The sequence below is a fragment of the Hesperophylax consimilis genome, chromosome 15 (assembly GCF_061612785.1).
Source record: "Hesperophylax consimilis isolate HC1 chromosome 15, BYU_Hcon_1.0, whole genome shotgun sequence".
In the NCBI taxonomy this organism is placed as follows: Eukaryota; Metazoa; Arthropoda; class Insecta; order Trichoptera; family Limnephilidae; genus Hesperophylax; species Hesperophylax consimilis.
In genome coordinates, this window is record NC_142850.1 from 34,429,095 (window position 1) to 34,456,410 (window position 27,316).

General features: G+C 35.5%; 1 protein-coding gene across 1 annotated transcript; it reads left to right on the top strand.

Moving 5' to 3' along the window:
- The first annotated feature begins 2,041 nt into the window (after positions 1–2,041).
- Positions 2,042–23,270, top strand: LOC149417673 (uncharacterized). Its single transcript, XM_089640122.1, has 12 exons — positions 2,042–2,146; positions 11,918–12,259; positions 13,083–13,385; positions 14,744–15,028; positions 17,091–17,354; positions 19,713–19,902; positions 20,779–20,942; positions 21,383–21,541; positions 21,690–21,854; positions 21,941–22,057; positions 22,457–22,648; positions 22,906–23,270. Exons 1-12 carry the CDS (start codon positions 2,092–2,094, stop codon positions 23,103–23,105), a joined length of 2,436 nt encoding a protein of 811 aa, XP_089496248.1. The 5' UTR covers positions 2,042–2,091; the 3' UTR covers positions 23,106–23,270.
- The last annotated feature ends 4,046 nt before the right edge of the window (positions 23,271–27,316 follow it).

Sequence of the window (27,316 nt, forward strand, 5' to 3'; positions counted from 1 at the left end):
AATATTTTTTACCATTTCTCATCGACAAAACTTTACTAATACGTTTATGATAACAATTTTTGGTGCGGATATTGTTAAATAATGCGATAACTTCAATGTTAATTCAACGGGTGTCTATTGTTTAAATTCGACGCGTTTTTCGTTTAACTTCTTGAAATAGTTCGTACTAAGAAGTCAGTCTTGATTTTTTTTATGTGATTTCTGCAAATGAGTCCCAACTGCTCCGAACTGTCGTAGCCGATGGAACCATGGCATCCCCAATCGGAGATGACAACCTCACAAGAGGCTGGGGGGTGGAAATGGGAAGTAGATGGGGGAGTGGAAGGTTGTAAAGTATCTGGCTATACAGATCTGGTCACCAAATACGGAAAAAGCCATTTTTACATTTTATATAAGACTATTTAAATACGTGGTATAGTGTGTTGGTGTTAAATCATGATTTCCTTATCTTCACGTTTGTCGACCTTGGCTTCGTGTTCGTTGATTTCCTCATCTTCGTGTTTATGGACTATGTTCCTTGATTTCCTCATCCTCGTGTTTATGGACTATGTTCCTTGATTTCCTCATCCTCGTGTTTATGGACTATGTTCGTTGATTTCCTCATCTTCATGTTTATGGACTATGTTCCTTGATTTCCTCATCCTCGTGTTTATCGACTATGTTTGTTGATTACCTCATCTTCATGTTTATGGACTATGTTCCTTTATTTCCTCATCCTCGTGTTTATCGACTATGTTTGTTGATTACCTCATCTTCATGTTTATGGACTATGTTTGTTGATTACCTCATCTTCATGTTTATGGACTATGTTCGTTGATTTCCTTATCTTCATGTTTATGGACTATGTTCCTTGATATCCCCATCCTCGTGTTTATCGACTATGTTTGTTGATTACCTCATCTTCATGTTTATGGACTATGTTCGTTGATTTCCTCACCTTAATGTTTGTTGATATCCTTATCTTCATGTTTATTGACTATATGTTGTGTTGGTGTCACTTAATTTCAAGAAACCTCTCGATTAATAATGGTTGCGTTTTATCAGGGCGATACTAAGAATATCTACCAAATAAGCATATACACCAGTACCATGATAACTCAACACAATGACAATTCAAACACACCTAAAAAGTGATAAAAAATCATAAAAAGTTTTTGAAAATAATCTAACATACAGGGTGTATCGGCACGTACCCGACAAACTTTAACCAGCTATTCCTTAGCACATTTGGAGTAAAAAATATTATGGGCACTTTGCTGTCCGGTAACATTTTTTTTAATAAAAAATTTACCATACATATTTTCACCACATGTCACCACTGTTTTATCCTTTGTCACAGTTTGAAAACCCATCTGGCGATATTTTATTCGAGTTTCGTTGAATAATATACGTACGTACCTACATTGGCGCGCTTTTACAATCACAACGAAATGGCATGACACCATTCGTCTCATTTTTAACTATTATTATTTAGTGTGTATGAAAGAGCGAAGACGCTTTTTGACACACTTGCTAATAACAGCTGTTGAACACGAGAAACAATGCCAATGACAGTGAAGGAGTGTGGATTTTTTTAATAATTTTTAGTTTTTAATTGAAAAAAAATGTTACCGGACAGCAAAGTGCCCATAACATTTTTTACTCCAAATGTGCTAAGGAATAGCTGGTTAATGTTTGTCGGGTACGTGCCGATACACCCTGTATAAACCTCACCAACGTAACCTATTTAAAACACAGTTTTTCTTTCATCACTTTTCATGACTTTTTAAATATGTGTTGAATTGTCAATTTGATGAGTTATTATGTTTTGAATATGAAATAACACAATATTATGTTACGAGTATTTTCGCACGCCCGGGTTTGAACCCGCGATCTCTATATTAGAAGTCGAGGATCTTCACCTCTCGACCACAGATGTCGTCACGCGTGTACTAATCTTTAGGATTATTAATATGAACGAATTGCGACCGGAATCAGTACCCGATCGATAACAACAAAGATACGAAATGATAAGTTCATTTTCATTTGGGCTATTCATTATGTGAGATTATTTATTACAGAACGTACATGTATTTCGTATAGAACCGAATAATGGGAAGTCTCGTGATTGTATTATATCTGGCCCTGTTTTCCATAGTTTCGAACGGTAAGTTTATATTATCTTATCATAATTCGCTTTTTGATTTTAATATTGCATTCATTATTACTTTTTTCGTTCTTTATGAATTTAGTGTTTTCGAAATCCGACCTAAAACTGGATCTAACCTTTGTATCGATTCTCAAATTCTCCAATTTCTCGCAATCGCCGTCGAAATTACATTCATTGCTCGACATTATTTTTATCCGTCGCAGATGCATACTTACATATGCCAAATGTCAAAAGTCGTTCCATTCGAACAACGAGTGGGTCGAACCACACGTTGTTCGAGTGAAATGACTTCGTTGAGAATCGAGGTCTGATCTATTCATTGATTTATATCTTGGAATCTATGAAATGAGAACAGATTTTTCTATGGAATTTGAAAGCTTTTCGTTCTGGATTAAAAAGCCCTGGACAGAGCATTAACGCGTTTTTGTATGAGTGGCATTGAAGCCAAATCTAGGGTGAGGAGAAATTGCCTAGCAGCCATCTTGTATGACTAACTTTTGAACTGATTTGTATGCAAAGAGGGTCATAATTTACTTTTATTTTTGTGATGTTAATGCAATTTTTTAATATGTCTTACCCCTCACCTCGCGGCTTCAATTGTTCTAGAACTTTATTTTTGGTCCATTTTCTATATATTGACCAAAGAGACATAGAATAGATCAGGTCAGAACACGCCATTTTCCTCGTGAAATATTCACAGACAATTTCAAAGATTTCTTGTACCTACCCACATATATTTTTTAATTAATCTCTGTAGGTAGTAGTCAGAAATATTATAGATCAATCCACCATTGTTTACTTTTGTTGAGTTGCCCGCGATTTAAATTTCAATGGCCTTAATGTCATATTTTAACATTTCAAGTGATATTTCAAATGTCCCTAAGCTCATTATAGAAATAACGGTACGAGCTAAAAATAATATTAATTTCTCGACACAAGAGAACGGCGTTTTAATGAGACATATAGATTTCGTTCTCAATATGATTATTCTTAAATTAGGAGTAGGTAATGTTTTTTCATGGATTGATTTAATCGTATTAATATCAATCACTTTTGCTATTCTTTATCTAGATATGTCACCAGAATAAATCAGTATCATATCTATTTCATTCTGCCTGGGTACATATAGTTACTCCAAGGGTACTATGACGAACTAGGTTCGTATTTCAGACAGCAGAGTAGGTACAGGTGCAGGTGTCCCTTGCGTTACGCGATTTACTGCTTCTGAGAAATAATCGCGAAACGAAAGTGCGTTACAGAAATAAACATTTTTCCTTTTGCCAATTTCCGTGACAGAATGGGAAGCCTTAAGGTTAAACGTAACGTACCTATAATCTACTCTTGCATAGATGGCGTTAGTTGAATTATTTTGTTAAAATACACTTTTTGCAAGTTATGTTATAAAATATTTCGCTTAATAATTTGTTTGCGTTCGCAGACACGCTATATGAATATAGCCAAGATTTGATGTACTTGAAGTTATTTTTTTCGTTTAATTTGTTTGATTCTGGGACGTAGTTTGTTTGTAATTGTAATATTAAGAATTACATATAATATGTATTTTACAAATTACTATATTTACGGTTATTATTAGTCACATATACCTTATCAGAAAAGAGGAACCCTTGTGCCTAATTCTTCTTGGGAGTCACGATTCTTACTTTAGTTATTTTATGTTGTAAAATATATTTTTCTCGAATATAATTTGAATTGTTACATTTTATTTATTTGTTTTAATTTGTTGATAATACAATTCAGAAGGGAGATTACTGTATTACATGATGTTTCCGATTGGTTGATAATACATTTCAGAGGGAAGATTACTGTATTATATGATGGTTTTGAATTTGTTGTTTTAAAATTAGGTATAATAAATTGATTTCCTTTTCTCATTAGATATTTAGAATTCTTGATATTTTTTTCTGTACACATTTTGATAATGGAAGCTTGCTTAAATATGTCATCGACATTTAGTAATTGAAAAAATTTAAAAATTATTTTGTTGATGATGTCTTTCAGGGTTTGAGTTTTTTCTTCTTTAAATTCTGGAATCCCTCGAAATTCCAGACAAGTATTATTATTTTGTCTGTTGGTTCCTTCTTTCTCTCTCGGTATCGGTATTTTTTCTGTCTAAGTCTTCAATTTTGTCAGAAGAGATTTTTTTTTCATTCTCTTTATTTGTAACATTCCCTTCTTCTAATATTTCTATTCTTGAGTTTAAGGCATCCGCTATTTTATTGAAATCTTCAAGGGATTTGGCAACGTTATAGAAATCAGATCTGAGTTTTTGAATAGTTTCTTCCTTAATATTTCCCAAACTAGTCACATCTAATTGTATGTTCATAATTTCTTGAAGTATCTCGTTCAATTTTCAATTTGGGCTGTGCTACGATGATCGCTTTTCCAAAGAGAGTTTTTTTATACGATTCTTCTTTGACCCTGCGCATTGGAAATGGAATCTCTTGTAGCAGATGGTGCACTGCGGTCCGTCGGTAGTGGAATAATCACACGTACGGCATTCCATTTCTGTAATGGTTTTTTGATAACTTTGTGACAGGAACCGAGATCGAAACGAGTGTGGCGGCCGCCTTTATACACGGTGTCCGGAAACTAGTAGGACAAGCGGGAAACTGGAGAATCTACACCACATGGGGAACCCAAATAAACATAAAGTTTTGTGATTTGAGCATTTTCATAAAAAAAAAAAATATTTTTCGGCTATTATCGATCCTTCGCCGACGCAACGGATAGAAATTATTATTACCATAGGTAGGTACTCACAATATGTAGCGATGTTCCGATCTCCAATTCAAACACACAAACACGTCACATAAATTATTTTAAATGTTCACCGTTAACTTCCAAGCACAGTTGGGTCCGTCTGATGATTGATTATCGCACTATTTGAATCATGTCGGAGTTAATTTTTACCTCGTTGAAGGCTCGATGATAAGTCTCAAAATCAAAACATTAAAAACGTACAACTGTTTTCAAACACGTCGAACGCATCGATTCACTATCAAAACAATAATAACGCGTATTAAAACAGAAAAAATTTCGACCACAATTCGCTTTTATGTTTAAATTAATGAGAAAACTTCTTAAACCAAATTGCCATGTAAACAATCACATGAAAACGGCCACGTGCGGTGACCCGCAAACCAAAACTGACAACTGACCTACCTACTTACGATTTAACAGAAATGTGACATCTGCTTATCGTGCGTCTCTTTCCTTCATATGTTAGTTGAACCCAGAATACAAGAGAAAGCTATATTTTGCGAATATGTCAGAGATAGGTATGCATTTTAGAACAACATATGTTTTAACCCTGCAGAGCAGAATTTTATGATTACACCGGATTAAATGAAGGGTGATTTCAAATTAATGCTTTAAATCCGGGTTTCTTTATTTGTTTTACTTTTAAATAGTTTTAATTAGTTGAGTACTTTGATCTTCAGTAATAATTTATAAAAATTTGATAAAAAAAAATCAACTTCTGACTCGATTTACTCGAAAATGAAAGCTAAAATAAAAAAAAATTATACTACAAAATCGACTCCAAATGTGATGTAGATTCACCAGTTTCACGGTTGTACTACGAGTTTCCGGACACCGTGTATAATTTAATTCCGCCCACGTTGAGAAGTTGCTTAGCTAATTTAGGGTCTCGACTAACCTTACCGAAAACTATATTATAAAATGTTGGTATCTACCGCCAGCCACCGTAATATCGTGCTTTTATTTTTATCGCTTTAAAGCGATAACGCGTAATGTGAGATCGCGTAAAGTGAGGGACGATGTTTCGTCGTTTTTTTTATCTGCATGATTTCTTTATTTTACAACTCCAGAATGATTATGTACAACAATACCTTATCATTCGTTTGACTAGCTTAATGATTATTGTTTTGATTACAAACCCGACTTGTCTGGGAAACCTTTTAGCGACTGCTATAATGTAGAGCGTTTGAAAAATTAAGAGGAAGCTATAAGCCAAAAATGTGTATATTCTTGGTATACCTTATATTGTAGGTAATAGGCATCAAAATCATTTGACAAACGGAGTCTAGAAACGATCGATTTCAAGCACAAAAATGGTTTATTTATTTTGTAAATAATTTTATAAGAAAGCAAAAAAGTTAATCATGTGAAACTGTCACAGATAATCTTAGCTATAATACTGTAATTTTTAAGTTGTTTTCCTTTCGCATTCATACATTTCTATTGAATTTTTTTTTAATAGTTTACATTTATATTTTTATTGAGTAATTTATTTTTTATTTGTTTGTATTTATTTTTTATTCTACTCTTGAGTAATTTTACCCAGTCGCTTGCGAAACGATAGTAAAACCTTCAATTTATCTTAAGAATATTTTTGGTATTCATAATGTACACCAATTCGTTATAAAGATTAATCAAAATAGTGATTTAGCAAGCTTCGCCTACATAGATAGGTAGAAAATGCTTATTTTTCCACAAGTAATTTTTCCATTCGAGGTGATTTCACCCAAAAATCCGGTATGAAAACTATCGAATGTTATAATTAAGATTATGTTTTCAGGAAATTTCTCTCTTGAGAAAAAGACGAAAAATATTAATTCACTTATATGTCAATCAAAATCACACTGAAGGATTAGACATATTCTTTGATGAATGCACTACTTTAAGAAGGATTATTTCCATTTTCTTTGTAAAAAAATTGACTACTTCTATGTACTGCGTCATTGTGTACTTTCCTCATTTCTATGTGTAACACTATTTTTAATTATTTTTTCTCCCCTTAATTTTTTCCAAACACATTTAAGTTTATTTACCTACTGCTCTTATCAAGCAGAGTATCCTGCGACCGTTTCCAGAAGTATTATTTCAAATATTATCACAAACATTGGCTAAAACATTAAAATGAGGGCGTTCCCGTCCACATTTTTGACAATGTTCAATGTCCAATGACATTGTCCAATGACCCAACTCATTGAGCGTTCTACTCAGATGAAGTACCATCTGAGTATAATGGCCTCACCATTGGTCCATATCTCAAATGCAATCTTCATACTCAAATAATTGCTAACAAAATAAGAAAAAACATGCAATTTTTCAGAATCATACGAAACTGAAACAACCCCTGAAAATTATTTATTTTGCAGTCTGTCAATCTAGTTTAGAGTTTTCAGAGGGGCTGAGGTCGAAACTGACCACTTTCTTGTAGTGTCGAGAGTAAACCTCTTTCGCGGTTGGCGCTCTAAAGTGAAAACGGTACCAACTCCGACAAGAGTCAAAATAGAAAAACTGCAAAACGATAATGTGAGAATTAAGTATGTGAATTGTGCAGAGATAAGATTGAATGCGAAGGAAATGGATGGTCTAAGCATAGACGAAACATGGAACCACATAAAAGTGTGTCTTTGTGAATCTGCTAGGGAGGTTTGTGGAATAAGTACGCAAGGTAGGAAGAAAGGTGATGCATGGTGGGATGATGAGATTAAAGCACTGGTCTCAGAGAAGAAGAAAGCATGGTTGTGTCTGATTGCGGCTGGCAGTGCTTCCAGCGAAGAGAAGGATCGAGCGAAAGAAGTATATAAGGAATGTAAGAAAAAAGTAAGAGTTGGAGTGAAAGAACGAAAGAAACGCCTGGAAGAGGAAGAAGGAATGAAAATGACAAACCATTTCCAAGAAAACATTAAGTTGTTTTGGAAAGAAGTCAAAAGGTCCCGGAGTGGCCCAGAAAACGGAAGCATGAAAGTGATAAAATCAAAAGATGGAAAAATGTTGACGAATGAGGAAAAAATAAAAGAGAGATGGATGAATTATTTCGAGGAAGTCTTCGAAAGCAAAGTGAGTGACAGTGATTCCAGCGGCGAATCAGATATGAATGACGATGGAGTGAATGTTACCGAAATTAGCATGGATGAGATAGAAAGCTCGATTAAATGTATGAAGAATGGTAAGGCTGTTGGGTTTGACAATATTGCTGCTGAATATTTTAAAGGAGGTAGCCGTGTAATTCTCACATGGTTGTGCAATCTTTTTAACCAATGTTTAAAGGAAGGTTACACGCCTTTAGATTGGAGAAGGGCTGTGATCATGCCATTATACAAAGGTAAAGGGTCACGTATGGAATGTGGGAATCATAGGGCTATTAGCCTGCTTAGTTCAGTTGGCAAGCTGTATGGTAGAATTTTGATTGAAAGAGTAAGAAAGGAAACAAAGGATAAAATATGGGATGTGCAAGGTGCTTTTATGAGTGGAAGGGGGTGCATGGACCAGATCTTCTCATTGCGTATGCTCACTGAGAAGTTTCTGGCAAAAAACCAGAAACTTTTCTGTGCCTTTGTAGATTTACAAAAAGCATACGACCGAGTCGACAGGAAAAAGCTATGGAAGGTGTTGTCCAAGTATGGAGTGAATACGAATCTGACTCAGGCAATTGCGTCTCTGTATGAGGGAAGCGTTGCATGTGTTAGGGTAAACGGTGGTTTTACGGGGTGGTTTGATATCACAAAAGGTGTTAAACAAGGCTGCGTAATGTCACCGTGGTTATTCAATCTATACATGGATAATTGTATGCAAGAATTGAAAGAGGTGGGATTGGGCGCGAATTTGAATAATTTGAAAGTATGTTGCCTGTTGTATGCTGATGATGCGGTGCTGATTGCTAATAGTATAGATGATCTACAGTCTCTCGTGTCTAGGATGAACGAAGTATGCATGAAGAATGAGTTAATGATGAATGTAAGTAAGTCTAAAGTAATGGTGTTTGAAAGAGAGAGTACGAAAACAGTGTGCAATATAATTGTGAATGAGGAATACTTGGAGCAGGTGGATGAGTTTGTGTATTTAGGAAGTATGTTTACGAGAGATGGGAAGGCTGACAGAGATATTGAAAGAAGGGTAAATGCAGGTAATTCCGTTAATGGAGGACTAAACGCCGTAGGCGCTAACAAAAAATTGTCCAAAGAAGCGAAGTTAGCAGTCCACAACGGAGTGCTGGTACCTACCTTGATGTATGGAAGTGAGGCATGGAACTGGCAAAGAAAGGATGAAAGTAGATTAAATGCTGTTGAAATGAGATCCCTGAGGCGTATGTGTGGTAAAACCATGTTTGATCGTGTGAGGAATGTGGAGATCCGCAAAGAGTGCAAGGCTGATGTAAGCGTAATGAGTAAGATTAAGAAAGGGACGCTTAGATGGTTTGGGCATGTAGAGCGAATGAGCGAAGATAGGAGTGTAAGGAGGATATATGATGCAAATGTGAATGGTAGCAGAAGTCGGGGACGCCCGAGGAAGACATGGCATCAAGTGAATCAGATACTCGAGTCGGGCCATGTCAAGAGTCAGAATAATAGAAGAGTATGTATGAGACGATGTATGAATGTGAATGAGGCAAGGAGTGTGTGCCAAGACCGAGTTGTTTGGCGGTCCGTCCTCTCTGCCTACCCCTGCGGGGAAACGGCGTGATGGTTAGTTAGTTAGTTAGTCAATCTATTATTGAGTATGGTACCATAGCGAGGGGAGGCGGCACTTCATCTTCAATAGGCCCAATCGTAAAGGCTCAGAAAACAATTTTAAAAATAATTCTTAGGCTACCAGTCTTAAAAGTAGTAATTAATTTAATTTAATTAATTTAATTAACTTAATTTCTTACAGTCTCAAACTTATCTTCAATATTGTGAATGTGTTTGATGTTCGGCAGCTATATGCAAAAACTATCCTAAATAATATACTCGAAGCCACAACAAAAACTTACTACAAATACCGATAACGCATACTACTTTTGGTCATTGAACATTTTAAATACTTTGCGACAAGACTCTACAACATTCTTCCAGACAATATTAAAAAAAAGTGATACATAAAAAAATTTCAAAGACAATGTAAAAACTCCAAAATAAGAATAGGGCCTTTACCGGTGCATTCACCCAAATTCGAAGTTATTGAAATAACCAGATTATTGAGCGAATACATCTTAATACAAGTAAAGGTATGTTCAAAGGTATTAGGAAATAACTTGAAAAATTCTGCACCAACACAGGCTAGCCTAGTGAGGTGGTATTTGAGAAACCTCAACTAACTGTACTTTTATCTTCTTTTTTTACCTTCATCATATTATTTTTGTATTTTTCTGTTAATTTTATAACTTTAAAAAAAAGTTACAAATCAATGTACAATATACATCATAAAATGCATTTTTTAGTTGTAATGTGCAAACTTTCTTAAATAAAGATTATTAATGTGTACGTTTTCCGTGGCCGATGGAAAATATTTTCCGCGGTTGTGAAACAAGGAGAGGGGATGGGAACAAGGAGAGGCAGGGGAGGGGATCATTTCATTTTTTGACATTAATAAGTAAATTTATACTCGTACGACTACTGATTATGGTAAAACCCTACTTACCGGTGAGTGGTTATACCATTGCTTTCTCTATACATATTTTCCTATTCTTTCCTACGACTTGTACAATATCTCAGTTATCGCCGAAGACCTGTGCCCGGCGAGCGCTTGTAACCGACTGATACCCGAGATATCTCACATCGGAGAATGATCCGATATGCGTGGCCCATACATCGAACGCCAAACCTGACTCTATCTATATACGTCATTTAGCTCGCTTACCAATCGCTAGTAGCCATAAATCGTGATATAATGCCAATTCCAAAAATGGGTGACACATTATTTTGCCCATGTTGTATAAATAAAACTATTTCTTCGAAATCGGTTCCACCTTTCTTCAAAATTGCCCCGACATTCTCTTATCAATTCCTATTCAAATTTCTAGGTAGTAAGTATGGTCTAACTCAAAATTTGTGTTTTCTCCCTGATGTAGCATCTACGATCTTATCGTTATAACAGTAAACATCTCTTTTCCTCATCAGAACTCATTTTTTAATCTTTTTTTTACGTCAAACGTAAAGCCTTAGACACATTACATTAGAAACACTACGCTATAGTCTTGCTCAGGAGAGGGGTTCAGATCAATTGGGGAACTGCCGCGGAATATCATTTCTTTGTATTGTATTTGTCACTTTTACATATGACAGCTGCGTAATTACGGCGCTCCGTAAATTGTTCTTACTTCTACTCGTGCCTGTGGCAGGAGACGGGGTGGCATAATTTTCAAATATAGTCGCCACGCCCACACTTATAACACATATTATTTTCAGTTTATATCAGTTATTAGGTCTGTATGGGATTGTATAGCGAGCAAAATGCAAAGGGAGGAGATGGAATGTGTACGAAAATGTTTGAGGAATTGTTTGTTGAAACGGTCGCAGTAGACCCCGTTTTAATCTGTGAGGAATAGTTAGGATGCAGCAATATATCCAGTTCATGCTTTTGTATTGTTTTTTAGAATGCTTTTATAATTCCTATACGGCAACGGCTTCATGCGAGTAAAGGAGATGGGTGATAATGATTACTTTTTCCTTTGGGGGAAGCAGACATAATATACGCACATCGTTAATCTCATTTTCAACAACGTTTTCTTGCACACAATTCTGTAGTATGTAAAAAAGAGCAGCAGCATTATTGTGATAAAGAACGTACGTTATTTTTTTATTTGTGTCGTTACCGTATCAATTAAAAAAAAATCCCATTATGTGTCAACAATTTTACAAATTACTACATCTGGTTTGGTTTTAAGAAGTAATAAATCCTAAGATTTATAGAACAGGTATAACTTGCGTTGATAAGTTGACTGTCTGCCATTTGAACCTTCCACCCAACGGGCAATCGACCACCTTATATTAAAAAGTCTTATTGTTTCATTTGCAGTTGGGGCCAAAGATGTCGCTGTGCCTGTAAAAGAAATTACCTTGAAGACGGAGTATTTGGGAGACGCTTTCTATGCGGCTCCTTCCAACTCCAGCAGCGAGCTGATCTCTTGCTATTTGAAGGGCCCTAACGGAAGTGTTTACCAATTGTTCCCGGCTGAGGGAGCCAACCTGACAGATCCAAACATCAACTTCGTATCGACTCCCACTCACCATTGCGGATTTCAGATTCAAAATGTTACAAATCTTTACTTGGGAAAATGGCTGCTAACAACCAATAGTACGCACTTCTTTGATGAGAAAGAAATTTCAATGCACTCAATTGATATTCTGCTCGAAGAACGTGAGAATAACTATTCTTTTTTATATTTATTTCAACGACCCTGCACACTAGTGACTAAATTCTTGCGGTACTCAAATTTTAAAAAATATGTGCGTTTTTGCACTAACTTAATGAGTAAAACCTCAACTTGTTTAAGAATTTGATCATTGAAGACAATATTACCGACTCGCAAACGATAAATGTTAAACATAAAAGACATGGAAAGATTCAGTGGCCTGTGGGAATTGAACCAAAGACCTATGTTTAAATGATCGAAACATCAGAAAAATATTAAACTGGACTGCAGTTCTCAGTCTCAATGACTCCAGGTGGTAGAGGTTATGTTATTGTTATATCTCTGCTTACTTGCAGATTTCTGTGTTGGGAACTCTTTGAAAAAGTAAAAGGTTCTTTACTTTATAATTGCGTTTTTTTACGATAGAATAAATAAGTCTGGATTTAGCTACACTGTTCATTACCCGAGGGTTGGTAATTCTCTCTTTCTAGAAGCTTTTTGTCTGGCAATAATATCCCACAGGCAATTGCTACACTCTAGCGACATCTGTCGGACTCTGGAGTAAGCTTTATGACTGGTGCCATCTATCGCTTGAAAACCCAACTTATTACCAAACATCACTGTTAGTAAAAAAAATACCAATCATACTGTAATTTTTTTTATTTATGAAACTTCAAATAAATCCACTTAATTAATACGGTATACATTTTTACATTTTAACTTATACTTCCTATCTTGCATCATTATCCTAAAACAACCATGGTTAAATTTTGGGTTATTATACCGTGTTGCTCTTCCTCCTTCATTAGCCTTTTACATGTCTTGCAGTGATTCATTTGAAGACCGACCGTTTGGGAAGTGTACGATACGGCATACAAACCAGTTCATTGAGCACCGTTAAAACATGCAACCTTCAAAGGGAAAACGGAGTAGCCTACCAACTGTACCCGGTTCTGGAAGGGAACATCATTGATCCCAACGTCAAGTACTTAAAAGATGTGACCGCTCCTTGTGGCTTCGAGATCAGTAACATCACCACCGGCTACCTGGGGGTGTGGATCCTCTCAATTAATTTTACACTGCTGGGTCAGGACCAAAATGTGACGCAGCCTCTGGTCATCTCAATCGAGGGTAAGAACATTATGCTAATTAAATTCTTCGGAATTACAGAGAAAACAGAATAAGCGGTTGAATTTTATAATTTTTACACTACACCAAAAATACAATCAATCTATATGTATAAAAATTCAGGCCTGCGTACATTTGTCACGAAAAGTAGTCGACTGGTATAGATGAATATTTCAAAGTTTGTTCTTATTAGTGCCAGGAGTGAGTAAGTAAATAGTGGTTTGAATGGTAGAATAAATCGGTGACGCCTGAGGAATATTTAACGCATATCTCTGCACCGAAATGAGATACGTAGTCGAATTACAGTGGACGCGAAGTTAGCAGTCCACAATGGGGTTCTGGTACCTGCCCTGATGTATGGAAGTGAGGCATGGAACTGGCGACAAAGGATGAAAGTAGAATGCTGTTGAAATGAGATCCCTGAGGCGTATGTGTGGTAAAACCACGTGGAGATCCGCAAAGAGTGCAAAGCGTAATTAGTAAGATTAAGAAAGGGACGCTCAGATTGTTAGGTCATGTAGAACGAATGAGCAAAGAAAGGAGTGTAAGGAGGATATATGGTGCAAATGCGAATGGTAGCAGAAGTCGGGGATGCCCGACAAAGACATTGCGGAGTTTATTAGTAAATTATAGATTTTTCCTTGTGTTGAGAAATGAACAGAATTATACGCAGAGAAAAAAGAGTAAGTATTTGTAATTTATTAAGAATCCATTATTATATAATTATTGGTAATCCGGTTAAATATGGGTTTTAGGCTTTACTTATGAATAAACAGGTTTATAAATTTATTATCAAGCCAAATGCATGTATTTTGACAACGGAAACCTGTTAATTCTTGCAATCCCGTTTTTAACGGATCTCCGATAACTTTAAAATATTTTAATAAATTAGGAATACTCATTTTTCTCCGTGTATGACAAAACATAGAATATAATTAAAAAAACAGGATGTACACAAAATAAAATCATAACAGAAACAATGAAATGTTACTAATGACATGTCAGAAAAACACTAATTTATGATTTTTATATTTATTCAGCTCGCAACTGAAAATATCCACATTTGATTATTATGTTATTGTATTTATTACGTAGTCCGTCAAGCAAAATTTTTATTTTGCATTGGTTCACTTTGAACAAGACAGAAAAGCAGAGCGGAGTATATTAAATTGAATCTTATATAGTTACTACGGGCATTGAATATATACAGAAAAAATTAGTTGAGGATAATATTGTTGGTTAATGTTAATTCAGGGTTCGATCACCATTTTTTTTTTTGTGTCTTGTTTTGTTTCGTGTTTCGTTTAGATATATTAGTATTATCTTATTTTCAATGATTTAATATTATATTATCGTTTCAGAGGAGGTCGGCATGATTCCCAAAGACTTCGTCAGCGTGTACGAGGGAGAAGATCTCTTCATAAAATATGCAGAAATCCCGGATAACGTAACGTTATGTGAAATCACGGTGCCTGGGGCAGGAAACGCATCCTCCACCAAGGAACTCGCCCAGAGATTCTGGATGGAGATTGGAGACAACTGTTCCATGACCTTCAGGAATGTGACAGACGATATTAATGGACAGTGGTCCTTCAAAGTTCATGGGGATTCAATATTTACTGGCAAATTAAATATAACAGTTATACGTAAGAAATTTTTTAATAATTATAATAAATAACGGACTTATTGTTTATTGTTTATTGTGTTAAGCCGGGAATACACATGCCTGTAGCTGGCACACTTGCATGCAAGCTCCTTGCACATGCCAGCTACTATCATGTGTATACGCTAACTTGCATGCCTGTACCTGCCTTGCAAGTAGATTGCACAACATTTGATTTACTGGCATGCAAGTTGAGGGAGGGGACGAGGGGGGCTATGAAACCGGCATGTGTGAACGTCGCGACAGGTACGGGCATGCCAGTAGCTGACCTGTTAATAAAATGAATATTTTTTTTTTTTTTTTTTTTCTCTCATTAAATTAGCCACACATTGTACTGCCAATTGCAATACGATGATATTTAATTCACTTCGAATGTTTTTCATTGCCAAAAAGCTTGAGACTACTCAGTCTCAGAGTGATTTGAGACACGTACTGTCTAGTGACTGGCATGTGTATACGTCTTGCAAATACAGGCATGCAAGGACGCAACTTGCATGCAAGTTTAACTTGCATGTGTATTCTCATTGCGCCAGTAACTTGTACATGCCATTAACATGCATGCAAGCTACTGTTCCATTTTACAGGCATGTGTATCGCCGCCTTTATTTTAAGTAGGTACATAGTTATCTATGTCCTAATACAATCCTTATATACATATAATTATGGTAACACATGTAAAATGAATCAATCACATATTTTCTTAATTTAATTTTAAATGTTTTTATGTTTTCTTCTGATTTTATTTCTTCTGGTAGCTCTCCAAATATCTTCAACGCTCCGTACATCAATGACTTTTGACTCTGTGTTTTTTTCCTGAAGGGGGGAGTCTCAATTCATTTCTTTTCCTTGTCTCATGTGTGTGTTTGTTCTGTAGTTTATCAATTTTTCTTAGGAATTCACTAGACGTATGGCCATTGATTATCTTGTAGATTAAAAATATGGTATTAAAGTAAATAATTTGTTTAAATGACAAGATATTTAACTCCTTCAACATGTTCTTAATTTTTGTGTATCTATTTTTCCTCAATATGGTTCTCATTGCTCTATTTTGTAGAATTGTCATTTGTTTCATTAAACCCTCGTTGGATAAGAATAGAATGCTGCTACAGTAATTTATGTGTGGTACAATAATTGCGTTGTACACATTTTTACTGGAAACTGTGTTAAGGAATCTTCTTATTCTTCCCAACAGTGAGATTTTTTTGGCTATCTTTTTAATAATTTGTTTTGTATTTTGAGCAAAAGTTAATTTGGAGTCAATTATTACCCCAAATATTTCATTTCAAATACTTCTTTCAATACTTCACCGTCTATCAATATGTTTTTTTTGTTTGCAAATAATGCAAAATAATTATCGTGCCATCAAATATTCCGTCTTGACATTCAATTTAAAATGGTTTCGCTGTCTTTGAACGAATCAATTACTGTCTTTGAAAGCAGATGAAAGTATCGTTCTGAATTTGATTTTACAAATTTTAATTACAAAGAGAAACCAAATTATTATAAGCAATAATTAGTCGCCTGAAATATCCATACAAATTGAAAATATTTCCAGAATAAAAATAAATGCCGCCGACGCGCGACGGGGATTGAACCCGCATCTTATAATGTCCGGTCAGGTGTTCTGGACCACTGAGTTACGTCGGCTTATTTCCAACACGCAAAATAATACAATATATACTAGTACTTCAACCAACAATTACTGCTTATTATAATTTTTCACTTGTAAACAACCAACTTTATTTAGATATTTTCAATTTCTAAGGACTTCAGGCGACTAATTATTGCTTAAATAATTTTGTGTCTTTTGTGCTATGCATAAGAAAGCTTGTCTTATAAACATTAGTTTATCATTAAAAAAATAATACTAAATACCGAAAGCTTGGTGTTCTCTCTTTCTAAATGTGTTGATTATAATAGAAAAGAAGACAGAATAGATTATTGTTCTTTTTTCTTAAATCTTCTGTTTTGTCACTGTCCTGCTTTGCCGTGGAACCACTGCATAACTGTACATTATACATCTAAATTGGTTAAAATATTTCCAGCGATTCCAATAGTGGACACCTCCCCATTTGACCTGCAGCTCGGTTCTTCGGCATCTCTCACGTTCGGCCCCAAGGACGCCACCTACTGCAGGGCCTCTGACCCCACGGGGCTGGTGCTGGTCACACAGAACGGTCCTTGCTCCTTGCAGCTGTCCGCGGCCGGACAGGAGCATGACGGAGAGTGGAAGGTGCAGCTCGGCCTGCCCGGCATTACGGACACGAGGACCTACACTTACACTGCCCATGTTAAGGCATACAATCCAGGTAAATACTTATCTTCAGGAACTTATCCTTTTTACTTATTTTGAAGGCTGTACACGTTAATATAATGTATGTATTTTCGGAAAAACTTAATGAGTAAAATAGGAGTTAAATATGACCTAAACAGATAGGGTACCATTAGCTCAGTTCAAGTCCTAGATGTGACCGTATCTTTATTCTGTTTCAAATTTTCGTTTAGGAATCGCTAATATTGTCTTCAATAATTAAATATTACAATTTGAGGTTTTACTCATTAAGTTATTCCAAAAAGAATATTCATCCTAGACTTGCAGAAAAAGTCAATAGATGTCGCACATTAAAATTAAAATGAGATTTATTTATTTAAGACACTGTCTAGATAGCATTTAGTTCGGGTTGAATCTTGCGATCATACATAAAGATAGCAGCCAATGTTGGTAATTCTTAATCGAAGTATGATACAGTTAAATATGACCGAAGGAGATAAGGTACCATTAGCTCAGTTTGGTAGAGCGGTGTCCCGGTAAGGCAAGGGTCCTAGGTTCCAGTCATAGCCATCATTAAAGAAGAAGATATTACTAATAAATAAATGAAACATGAAATAGAACAAGACGAAGAAAAATTATAAAAAATGATAACGGTCACAACTGCCCTAATGGCAGAAGAAAAAATATTTTGGTTCGGTACGAAATCGTCAAAAAAACACCTTGAATAAAACCATGGATCGCAAAGCACCTCTCACTGTCATTTGCGAGCTGTGTCACGTGCTTGGTCGTTATCCAATCAATGTTTTTATCTGAACCTTTATCATAATTATTTCTATGCCTTGGTGAAATTTCCTAATCACCGTATCTTGATCGATAAGATATTCTTATAATACTTCAGGCGAAACTGCCAAAACACGGCAGCGTAGATTCCAAAGCAATAGCTGTGACAACCATATCTCTATTCATTAATCAATAAAATTATGTTACAATACGAAGTTAACAAGCATAGATATTATTTACCATATGATATATACGTGTATAAAGCTCTCGTGTATTATTTCCTACAAATAAAAATGGTCAAATCGATCAAAGTCATTTTATCAATGACTTCCCAAAAATATGATGCAATAGTATTAATATGAAAAAAGGATTTAAAAAACTACTCGATTATTAACCTAGTTTTAATATTAATTAAACTAATATCTAGCCTCTAATTGAGAAGCGATTGTATTTACCGCGGGTCAAGTTAAATTTTGTCCCAAACCAATCTCAATTATTTCTCTTTGCTATAGAGACAAAGGAGGTAAATATTACTAAAAACTACTCTAAACACTCAACACTTTAAAGGGTTTTCGGAAATGACCACAGTAAGATAGATATCTTCGACCTAGGAGTATTGAGGTATTAGAGGGAGATGTGAAAAAATGTCAGTCGAAAGTTTTTTGTGTGATATACGTTGGCGTAATTTGCATGGAATAATTTTAAATGTCGAACTCTGTGGATATCGTATTGAAAGAAATCGCAAGCAATTCATTGAATCATTACAAACGTAGTCAAATAAAATGACAATAAATTCTCTCCTGTAATAATGTTACAAGAGAGGAGAAAAAAGAGGTTAAAAACGATATTTTAAGACGAAAAGTTATAATTTTTGTCAGTGGTTTTGCGGGTCCAATGAAATAAACGTACAGATATTTTTGTTTTCAGTGTTTACTTTTTAACTAACTAACAACCATCACGCCGTTTCCCCGCAGGGGTAGGCAGAGAGGATGGACCGCCAAACAATTCGGTCTTGTCACACACTCATTGTCTCATTCACATTCATACATCGTACCATACATACTCTTCTTTTATTCTGACTCTTGACATGGCAGGACTCAAGTATCTGATTCTCTTAGTCGTCCCATGTTTTCCTCGGGCGTCTCCGACTTCTGCTACCATTCACTTTTGCATCGTATATTCTCCTTGCATTCCTTTCTTCGCTCATTCGCTCTACTTGCCCAAACCATCTAAGCGTCCCTTTCTTGATCTTACTCATTACGCTTACATTAGCTTTGCTGATGATCTGTCAACGCTTTTTTGGAATCCTGAAAAACGTCTTTAGTGTTTTTGATCAATATTGATCAAAAGACAAATTAGGACGAGAAAAACACCGCCACCAGGAATAAATAAATTCAATATTCCACTCTAGTGATCAGTGTTAATAGTGCCAATATTTTACTGGAGTTGGACGTATTATTAATATAATGGGGTATTTGTTTGCACAGACTCAAGACAAGACTCGGTGAAAGCGTTTTGGTAAATCTGCTGAACATGTTGAAGAAATAGTGTTTGCTCGTAGGCTATCTGTTCTATTTTTTCGCAGAGCTAATATTTTATATTTTTATGTCCACAGATGTAATCAACCCTGATACAGTGGTGTCATCTGTAGTGATATCCAACAACGGCAAGACCCTGCAGATGGTGTGTTCCTTGATGGTGCCGTACATCAACACCTGCAGGATGGTCCGTTCTGACGGCAAAGTGTTCACCCCCACTCCACACCTTGGGAATGGACGATATTCATACTACGGAAAGGAAAAATAGTGAGTGAATATTATGCAATACGCTATTGATAGTTAAATGGAACAATTCGACATCCAGGTATTTTATGTCTTGGTCGTTTCCATGCAAGACGTGTGAGAAGGAAAATGATCGTGGATGGATTGTTGCACGATAAACATTATTTTTCGATAGCTCGTGAGTATTTGCTGCTTACCACATGGATTTCCGGGGGTATTTATCGATAGCCCCCCCGAACTTCTCTAAATATCTCGAATTTCTTTTTTTTACTTTACTTCCCATTACATTATGTTTTACATAATTTTACTTTTACTTATGTACACCGTTATTGAACCGTTTGTATTTGATTTTCTTTAAATAACCCCGTCTCTTCATTATAAATAAAATAAGGCCATATTTATAATTATGTATAATATATATCATTGTTTTTTGGAATGTGCTGAGTCAGCGTCAATGGAATGGCTGCCGCCTCCGCGTCACCAAAATGATATGGCAGTTTCAGCCTCTCCTCGCACAGCCTCTGGAGTTACTTTTCCCAACTTTGCCTGAGGCGAACATCCTTCTTCGAGATATACTTACTCTTAATGATTGTTTCCGTACAAATCTTAGGGTGTAGTAGAAATTTTGTTTTTATTTAATGTCAAGGGAGCAAAAAAATCTAGGGAAATTCTGAAATGTTGACTATGGAAGGTCATAATTCTGGGGAAATTTCAAATCCTGCAGGGTAATTTCGAAATATTCAAACTGTCTGGGAAAATTTTTGTTTTAAATTCGCTATTCTTAATTTGAAATGATATATTCTCAATTTGAAATTATCTATTTTTAATTTGAAATTCTCTTTTCTAATAAGCTGTTTTTGAACTAACAGAATTTAACTTGTAATATATCTGTAATTTCAGTGACGACAGCAAAGGAAACACCATTGTGGACTGTGGAATAGAAGTGCGAGAAGCAGAAGACGTGGACTTGCTGAGTTGGCAGTGCATTATCAATCACGGGCATGACAACATCGAAGTGGGTGCTTTTATTGATGTCTTAGAGGCGGATGATCCACGCCTAGAAGGTAAGATCACAAAGAACACATAAAAATGATCTGTTTTCATTCATCAATGGTTTACTTCCATGATGTTATTTATGATGTTTACGTCATGTGCTAATTTTGTTTTGAAGTTTTAAAAAATCCATATTATAAATTAATGTAAATAGTTCATTATGTATGAAAAATGTTATCTAGATAAGTTGATATTTAATAATTTGGCCTGTGATGGTAATGACGTTGCAAGCAGAAAGCTGTTGATAAATTTAGCCCATCAATTGAGAGTTTTTCACCTTCCCGTCCTCTCTTTTCAACCACCTTCTACGATATACCCCGATTTGGGATAAATAGTGAACGGCATAGTCCCAGTGACTTCGGGCAGTTAGGACTCTGGTGCGGTTTTCACAATAAAAATAAATGTTTCATATTTTAACACTTTATCAAAAAATTTGTTTATCTCGTTTCAGAAATCGTTAATTTAAACTCAACATCTGAATCTGTCTGGGATACGCCCTCAGTGATGGAGATTATTAAGAAAAGTTACGAACTGAGGTGTTCTCAGCCCAAAAAAATAGAATACTGCTGGTTCCTATCTCCAAACGGTACCCAGTTGGTTGCCATCCCTGGTAAGTAATTGTAATAAGCATAGTTTCATAGGAGAAAAATTCACCTTTGCAATCTTATTGCAATCATAATGAAGTACTTTTTAGTTTGAACTTTTTGTTTTTGTGTCAATACTAACTCGCAATTAAAAAAAGTTTAATTATGTTTAAGGTGCCTCCAATCCTGTCTATGAATATGTTGGAAGGGGTCTAAGTTTTGGCGAATGCGGAATCAAAATAAAAAATGCATCAACCACAGATTCCGGAGATTGGACCTGCAACATGGGAACTGCCAATGAAACCGATATTATGAGGATCATACCTGTCAAAATCTACAGTAAGTCTTTCAACATACGTTAATTAGTAACGTTAATATCATTAAATAAATCACGTTTTTTTTAAATTTTATTATGTATTTTTCAGATTCCGGAGTGGTTAATTTTTACAGCATTGAAAGCACCAATAAGATAACTATTGGCTGCAAGACATACGACAAGACGACCCTGGAATATTGTAGGTTTGTGAGACCTGATGGACAAGGTAATTACAACTTTATAAATAATCTAAAACAATTAATTTTAAATCTTAGGTCTAGCTTATGATAATATAAATCTTACATGATCTGTAATTATGAGACCATGGCATAGCGGTCCGGACCGCAGCCTGATGGGTTAAGGTTGAAAATAATGATAACCAACTTCCGATAGAGGAGCACACCATAAGAAAAAAGAAGAAGTAAATCACCAACATTTAGAATCGAAATATTTTGCATATTTTGTAACATCTTTACCATCTAATTCCATAACCCAACATTCCTCAATTAGTTTTTATGGTTCCACTGTCTTTAAGCAGTTACTAGCAACGTTCAGGCAGTAAAAAATGTAAGTAGGTATGTCATAAAACATTCATAATATTTTATTAACAAATTTTTGAATGCAGGTATTAATCCCCTGTACGCCAATAACACTGAGTACACCGGAAGCGGAACAAGCTTGTCTCAGGGCATCTGCCAGCTGACCATCGAAGACGTGAAATATGCGGACCTGGGCACCTGGACATGCGCCGGAAAGTCTGCTCCCAGCACTGAGGAACATCTGGCAACTGTCACCATCACCAGATATCAATACTACAGTGAGCTTTACACAATCTTTCATACAAAACATCACTTAACCTTCACCAGATACCAACATTATAGTTTTACACAGTCATCCAAACAAAATGTGAGTTTTACACAGTAATTTCACTCAAGTAACCTCTCTTAACCGTCAGCAGTACAATGAGTTTGCAGCCATTCAAACAAAATCTCACTCAACCAACAACTACATTTTAGACACCAGAGCACATAGTTTTAGCAACTGTTATTTGACCGGTTTTCTCGCATTTTTCAGCCTACTCCAGCTGGAATTCCATGACCTGGATCTTCTACTGTATCAGCCTCATCGGGCTGGTCATCATCATGGTGATGCTAGTGCAGAGGGCCAAGTTGGCTTCCCGTCTGAAAACCCGTGCACAGTCCTTCCGACAGTCCTTCAGAGATAGAAAAATAAACAGGTCCCAGAGTCAAACTGAAGCCGTATCTAATGCGTGATTTGTGCACCGTCGATATTAAAAACAAACAAAAAAAACTTAATCGAAAACCAATACATTGAATAATAGGCTGTAACTGTTCATTTAATATTGTATGTAGGTAGTGATATTATGTATTTGACAGTGTCCAATAGTTACAGATTATCAATAAATTTGAGAATGAGAATGTTATTTTTTAAAATTTTCTTTGTTCAGAGCATTGTTTGTTTACAATGTTTAGATTGGGAATGAGAATTTTTATTTTCATTGAGAATGTTTACACCACCAAGCTGAGCACATACCCGTGTTGTGGTGGTTGATTATAAATAACGTACATTAAAAGAATATATCACGTATGAAATATTAAATATAGAAGAAATTAAAAGAAAAACAGAAAGTATATAGTATAAAAGAAAACTAGGAGTATGGAATTTAAGAGAATATAAGAAGTATTTAATATAGAAAAACGTATAAATTAAATTTACGTAATCAATATAAGAATAAATGTAACATAAGAAAACAATAAGATGTTGATATTTTATATATGCGAGTTACAGTGTTTATGTGAAGAACATTAAAATAATTTGAAAGAATATATCAAAAATTTTAAGTATTGAGAATTTTAAAAAGAATGAAAGAAGGTATAGAATATAAAACATTTTAAGGAGTAAAGAATTTAAAGGGACATATTAAGTTAATGATTTAAAAAAATATATAAATATACATATAACATCAAAGTGAGTATGTATTACTAGGTGAGCAAATAAGAAAAATATGGTAAACTGTTGATATTTTGTACGTGCGAGTTACAGTGACATATGTGGATACATTATTCTTCAGCAATTTTTGCATGGATTCTTGTTTAAACTCCAGCTAATAATACTAATAGCCATCTTGACCTGATCACAGGAGAGTACCGGGTACAGGAATAAGAACATAAGCATATGTTCTGATAGCCAGACAGCCCTAATGGCACTGGGAAGTAACCGATGCGACACCATACTGGTGATGGAATGCAGGGATGTTCTTACAGAACTCGCTACCATCAATAAAATAACCCTAATCTGGGTACCAGGACATAAAGGTATTGAGGGCAAGGAGCGGGCTGACGAACTAGCAAGGAAAAGGGCGAAAGCACCACTTATAGGATCCGAGCCGGCCGGCCGTAGGAGTTGCAGCTTGCCACACAAAATTACATATTGATAGGTGGGACATATCCCTGCAATGCAAAGAGTGGGAGAGGGCACCTGGAATGAGACAATCCAAAGTACTCATAAAAGGACCAGACCCTAGACGAACCAAGAAACTACTCGATATGGACAGAAACTCGCCGAGGGAACTGATAGGACTACTAACGGTACACCGCCATCTTAGGAGACACATGCAGTAGCACAGGAGACACATGTCCTGCCCTGGTGGGAACTAGGCTCAGAAACCTGGGGAGACACACAGTAGAAACAGAAGACACATACCCAATAACAACCGTGGTAAACTTTATAAAAAGGGATTGGGTTATTGTTAAAGGATTGAGGTAAAATGGGAGATAGCACAATGGCCCTATGGCCTAAGTGCTCACGGGAACTAAGTGTAAACCGTCTCCACCCTTTAAAATAAAAAATAAAAATTTACTAAAGAGAAAAAATGATTGTCACAATATTGTTCTCAAAAAAATACTGTTATTTCGTTGTTATGTTTTTTTTTTTTTTTTTGTATTAGGCAATTCACCCTAAAGAGAGTGCTATGTGCCGTTAAAGTTAGGGGAGATGGTTATAATTTTATGGGAAATCTATACGGGAATAGGAAATCTCAAATATTGAAGTCATTCAAGTCTATGAACTTGTATAGAACTGAGAAAATGCGAGAATTGTTAAGAGAAAGTAAATAAGGAATACTAAGGGGAGATTGGTGGGTGATTTTTATAAGTAAACGATAAATGCCTTTGAAAGATGAATGATTTTTACAATTAAAGAAAACATGATCAAGAGTCTCATTTTCCATGCCGCACTGGCAGAGTGGACTATCTAGGACCCGGATTTTAAACAAATGGGATGCAATGGAGCAATGACCAATTCTCATTCTCGAGATACAGGAAATAAATCTTTTGGATTTTTTCTTGCCGTGGAACCAAGGTTTACTTGGTATATGATTTTGTATTCCAGCATAAAAAGCACCAGTTCGGGTTTTCGTATTAGACCAATTTTCTTCCCAGGAGCGAATCATATTGGATTTAAGAATTGGGATGACGTCAGAGATAGGAATTTTAAAATCTAAAGGATTAGAGCCAGAAATTGTTCCAAGTTTAGCTAGAGAATCGGCTTTCTCGTTACCCTCAATTCCCAAATGGCCAGGGACCCAAACCAATATTGTCTCGAAATTTAATTCATTTAAAGATTTAAGGGTGTTTCTGATATTATAAATAATATAGTCTTCTGGTTTATGGATATTTGAGGAAATTTTCAACACTGCGCTTAGTGAGTCAGTGCACAGTAAGGCTCGTCGAATATTGAAAAGCTGGATTTGGCTCAAAGCTTGTTCAATTGCGAAGCATTCTGCAGTAAATATAGAAATTTCTTTAGGCAATTTATAAGACAAATCTAAATCGAATTCGGGTATGTGTACCGCAGCTCCACAATCTTTGTTATCAGACTTAGAACCATCTGTGTAAATGAGTGAAAATTCTGGAAACTTAGAAGATGTAATGTTTTTAAATTTTTCCTCAACATTTTGATTAGATGAGGTTAAAATATCAGTTCGGAAGTCTGAAGTTATAACATTGGGGATATAATTGATAGAATCAAATGGGATAGTGAAAATAGGAAGTATAGGATCTTTTTGTAGATTTTGGAGGGAAGAGGACAGAGATTTGAATGAAAGAAAACTTTTTAGAAGGAGAGGAAGTCGATTTTTATCTGTCGATCTTTTTTCGTTATTTAAGTTATTGAACAAATAATCAAGGCTTTGTTCTAAAGGGTGACGCGATACAGAAAAAGATTTAAAAATATATTTATCAGCCAGGAATTGTCTCCTCAGAATTAAGGGGGGATCAGCACATTCTACCTGGAGAGAATTAATTGGAGAAGATTTCATCGCTCCAATAATTATTCTGAGCGCTTTTGACTGAATTCTTTCAAGTTTTTTGTCCAAATATTTAGGAAGAGGATCGAAAAGAAATGTCCCATAATCCAAATGGCTTCGCACTAGAGCACCATACATCAATTTAAGAGTAGTAGGATGAGATCCCCACCACACTCTGGAAACAGCTCGCATAATATTTAGCCCCTTTTCACACTTAGCCGAAATGTTCTGAATATGCGGGAGCCAGGAAAGTTTATGATCCAAAAGTAGTCCAAGAAATTTAATTTGCTTAACGATTTGAAGAGGGACATTATCAAAGCAGACAGAAAAGGGGGGTATTTTTCTTTTGCGCGTAAAAGCCACTACTTTGGTTTTAGACGTAGCTAAATTCATCCCATTTGTCAACAACCAAACTTTAATATTATGTAAAGCCAAATTCAATTCCTTCGCAGCGCGCGATAGATTTTTGTGTGATAAATATATAAGGAAATCATCAGCAAAATAAAGTCGCTTGATAGATGAAGGAATTACATTGTCTAAATCACTTATATATATATTAAATAATAATGGACTGATTACGGACCCCTGAGGTAACCCCTTCCATAGTTTGCGATTTATTGTTTTTGAGGAAAAGTGGATAATAATGGATCTGTCTGTTAGTAAATTAATAATAAATTGAACTAGTTTTAAGGGAATTTTTATTTTAATTAATTTTTCTTTCAAAATGTTAATTAATACATCGTCGTAAGCTGACGAAAGATCAAGAAATGTGGCCAGAGTGCAAGAATTAAGGGACTGAGATATACGGATGTCTGTTGTTAATACACTTAAATTATCTATGGTTGATTTCTTTTTCCGGAAACCATATTGATTAGGAGAGATAATTCTGTTATTTTCAACAAACCATTCCAATCTGTTCTTTATCAAGTGTTCTGCTACTTTCATTAAACACGACGAAAGAGCAATAGGACGATAGGATGAGATTTCAGATGGATTTTTGCCAGGTTTTAAAATCGGAAGAATTTTTTGAACTTTCCAGACTTCAGGAATAAATCCCGTTTCGAACATGTAATTAATTAGGGATAAAAAATATTCAACCGACATGTCTGAGAATGCTTTAATGAAACTATATAAGATTCCATCAGGGCCAGGAGAAGA

Bases quoted from the DNA above. Each gene is read 5' to 3' on its own strand.
- LOC149417673 (XM_089640122.1), top strand. From the start codon at position 2,092: ATGGGAAGTCTCGTGATTGTATTATATCTGGCCCTGTTTTCCATAGTT. The intron at 13,386-14,743 runs GTAAGAACATTA...TTATCGTTTCAG, and splicing joins TCTGGTCATCTCAATCGAGG to AGGAGGTCGGCATGATTCCC. The intron at 20,943-21,382 runs GTAAGATCACAA...ATCTCGTTTCAG, and splicing joins GGATGATCCACGCCTAGAAG to AAATCGTTAATTTAAACTCA.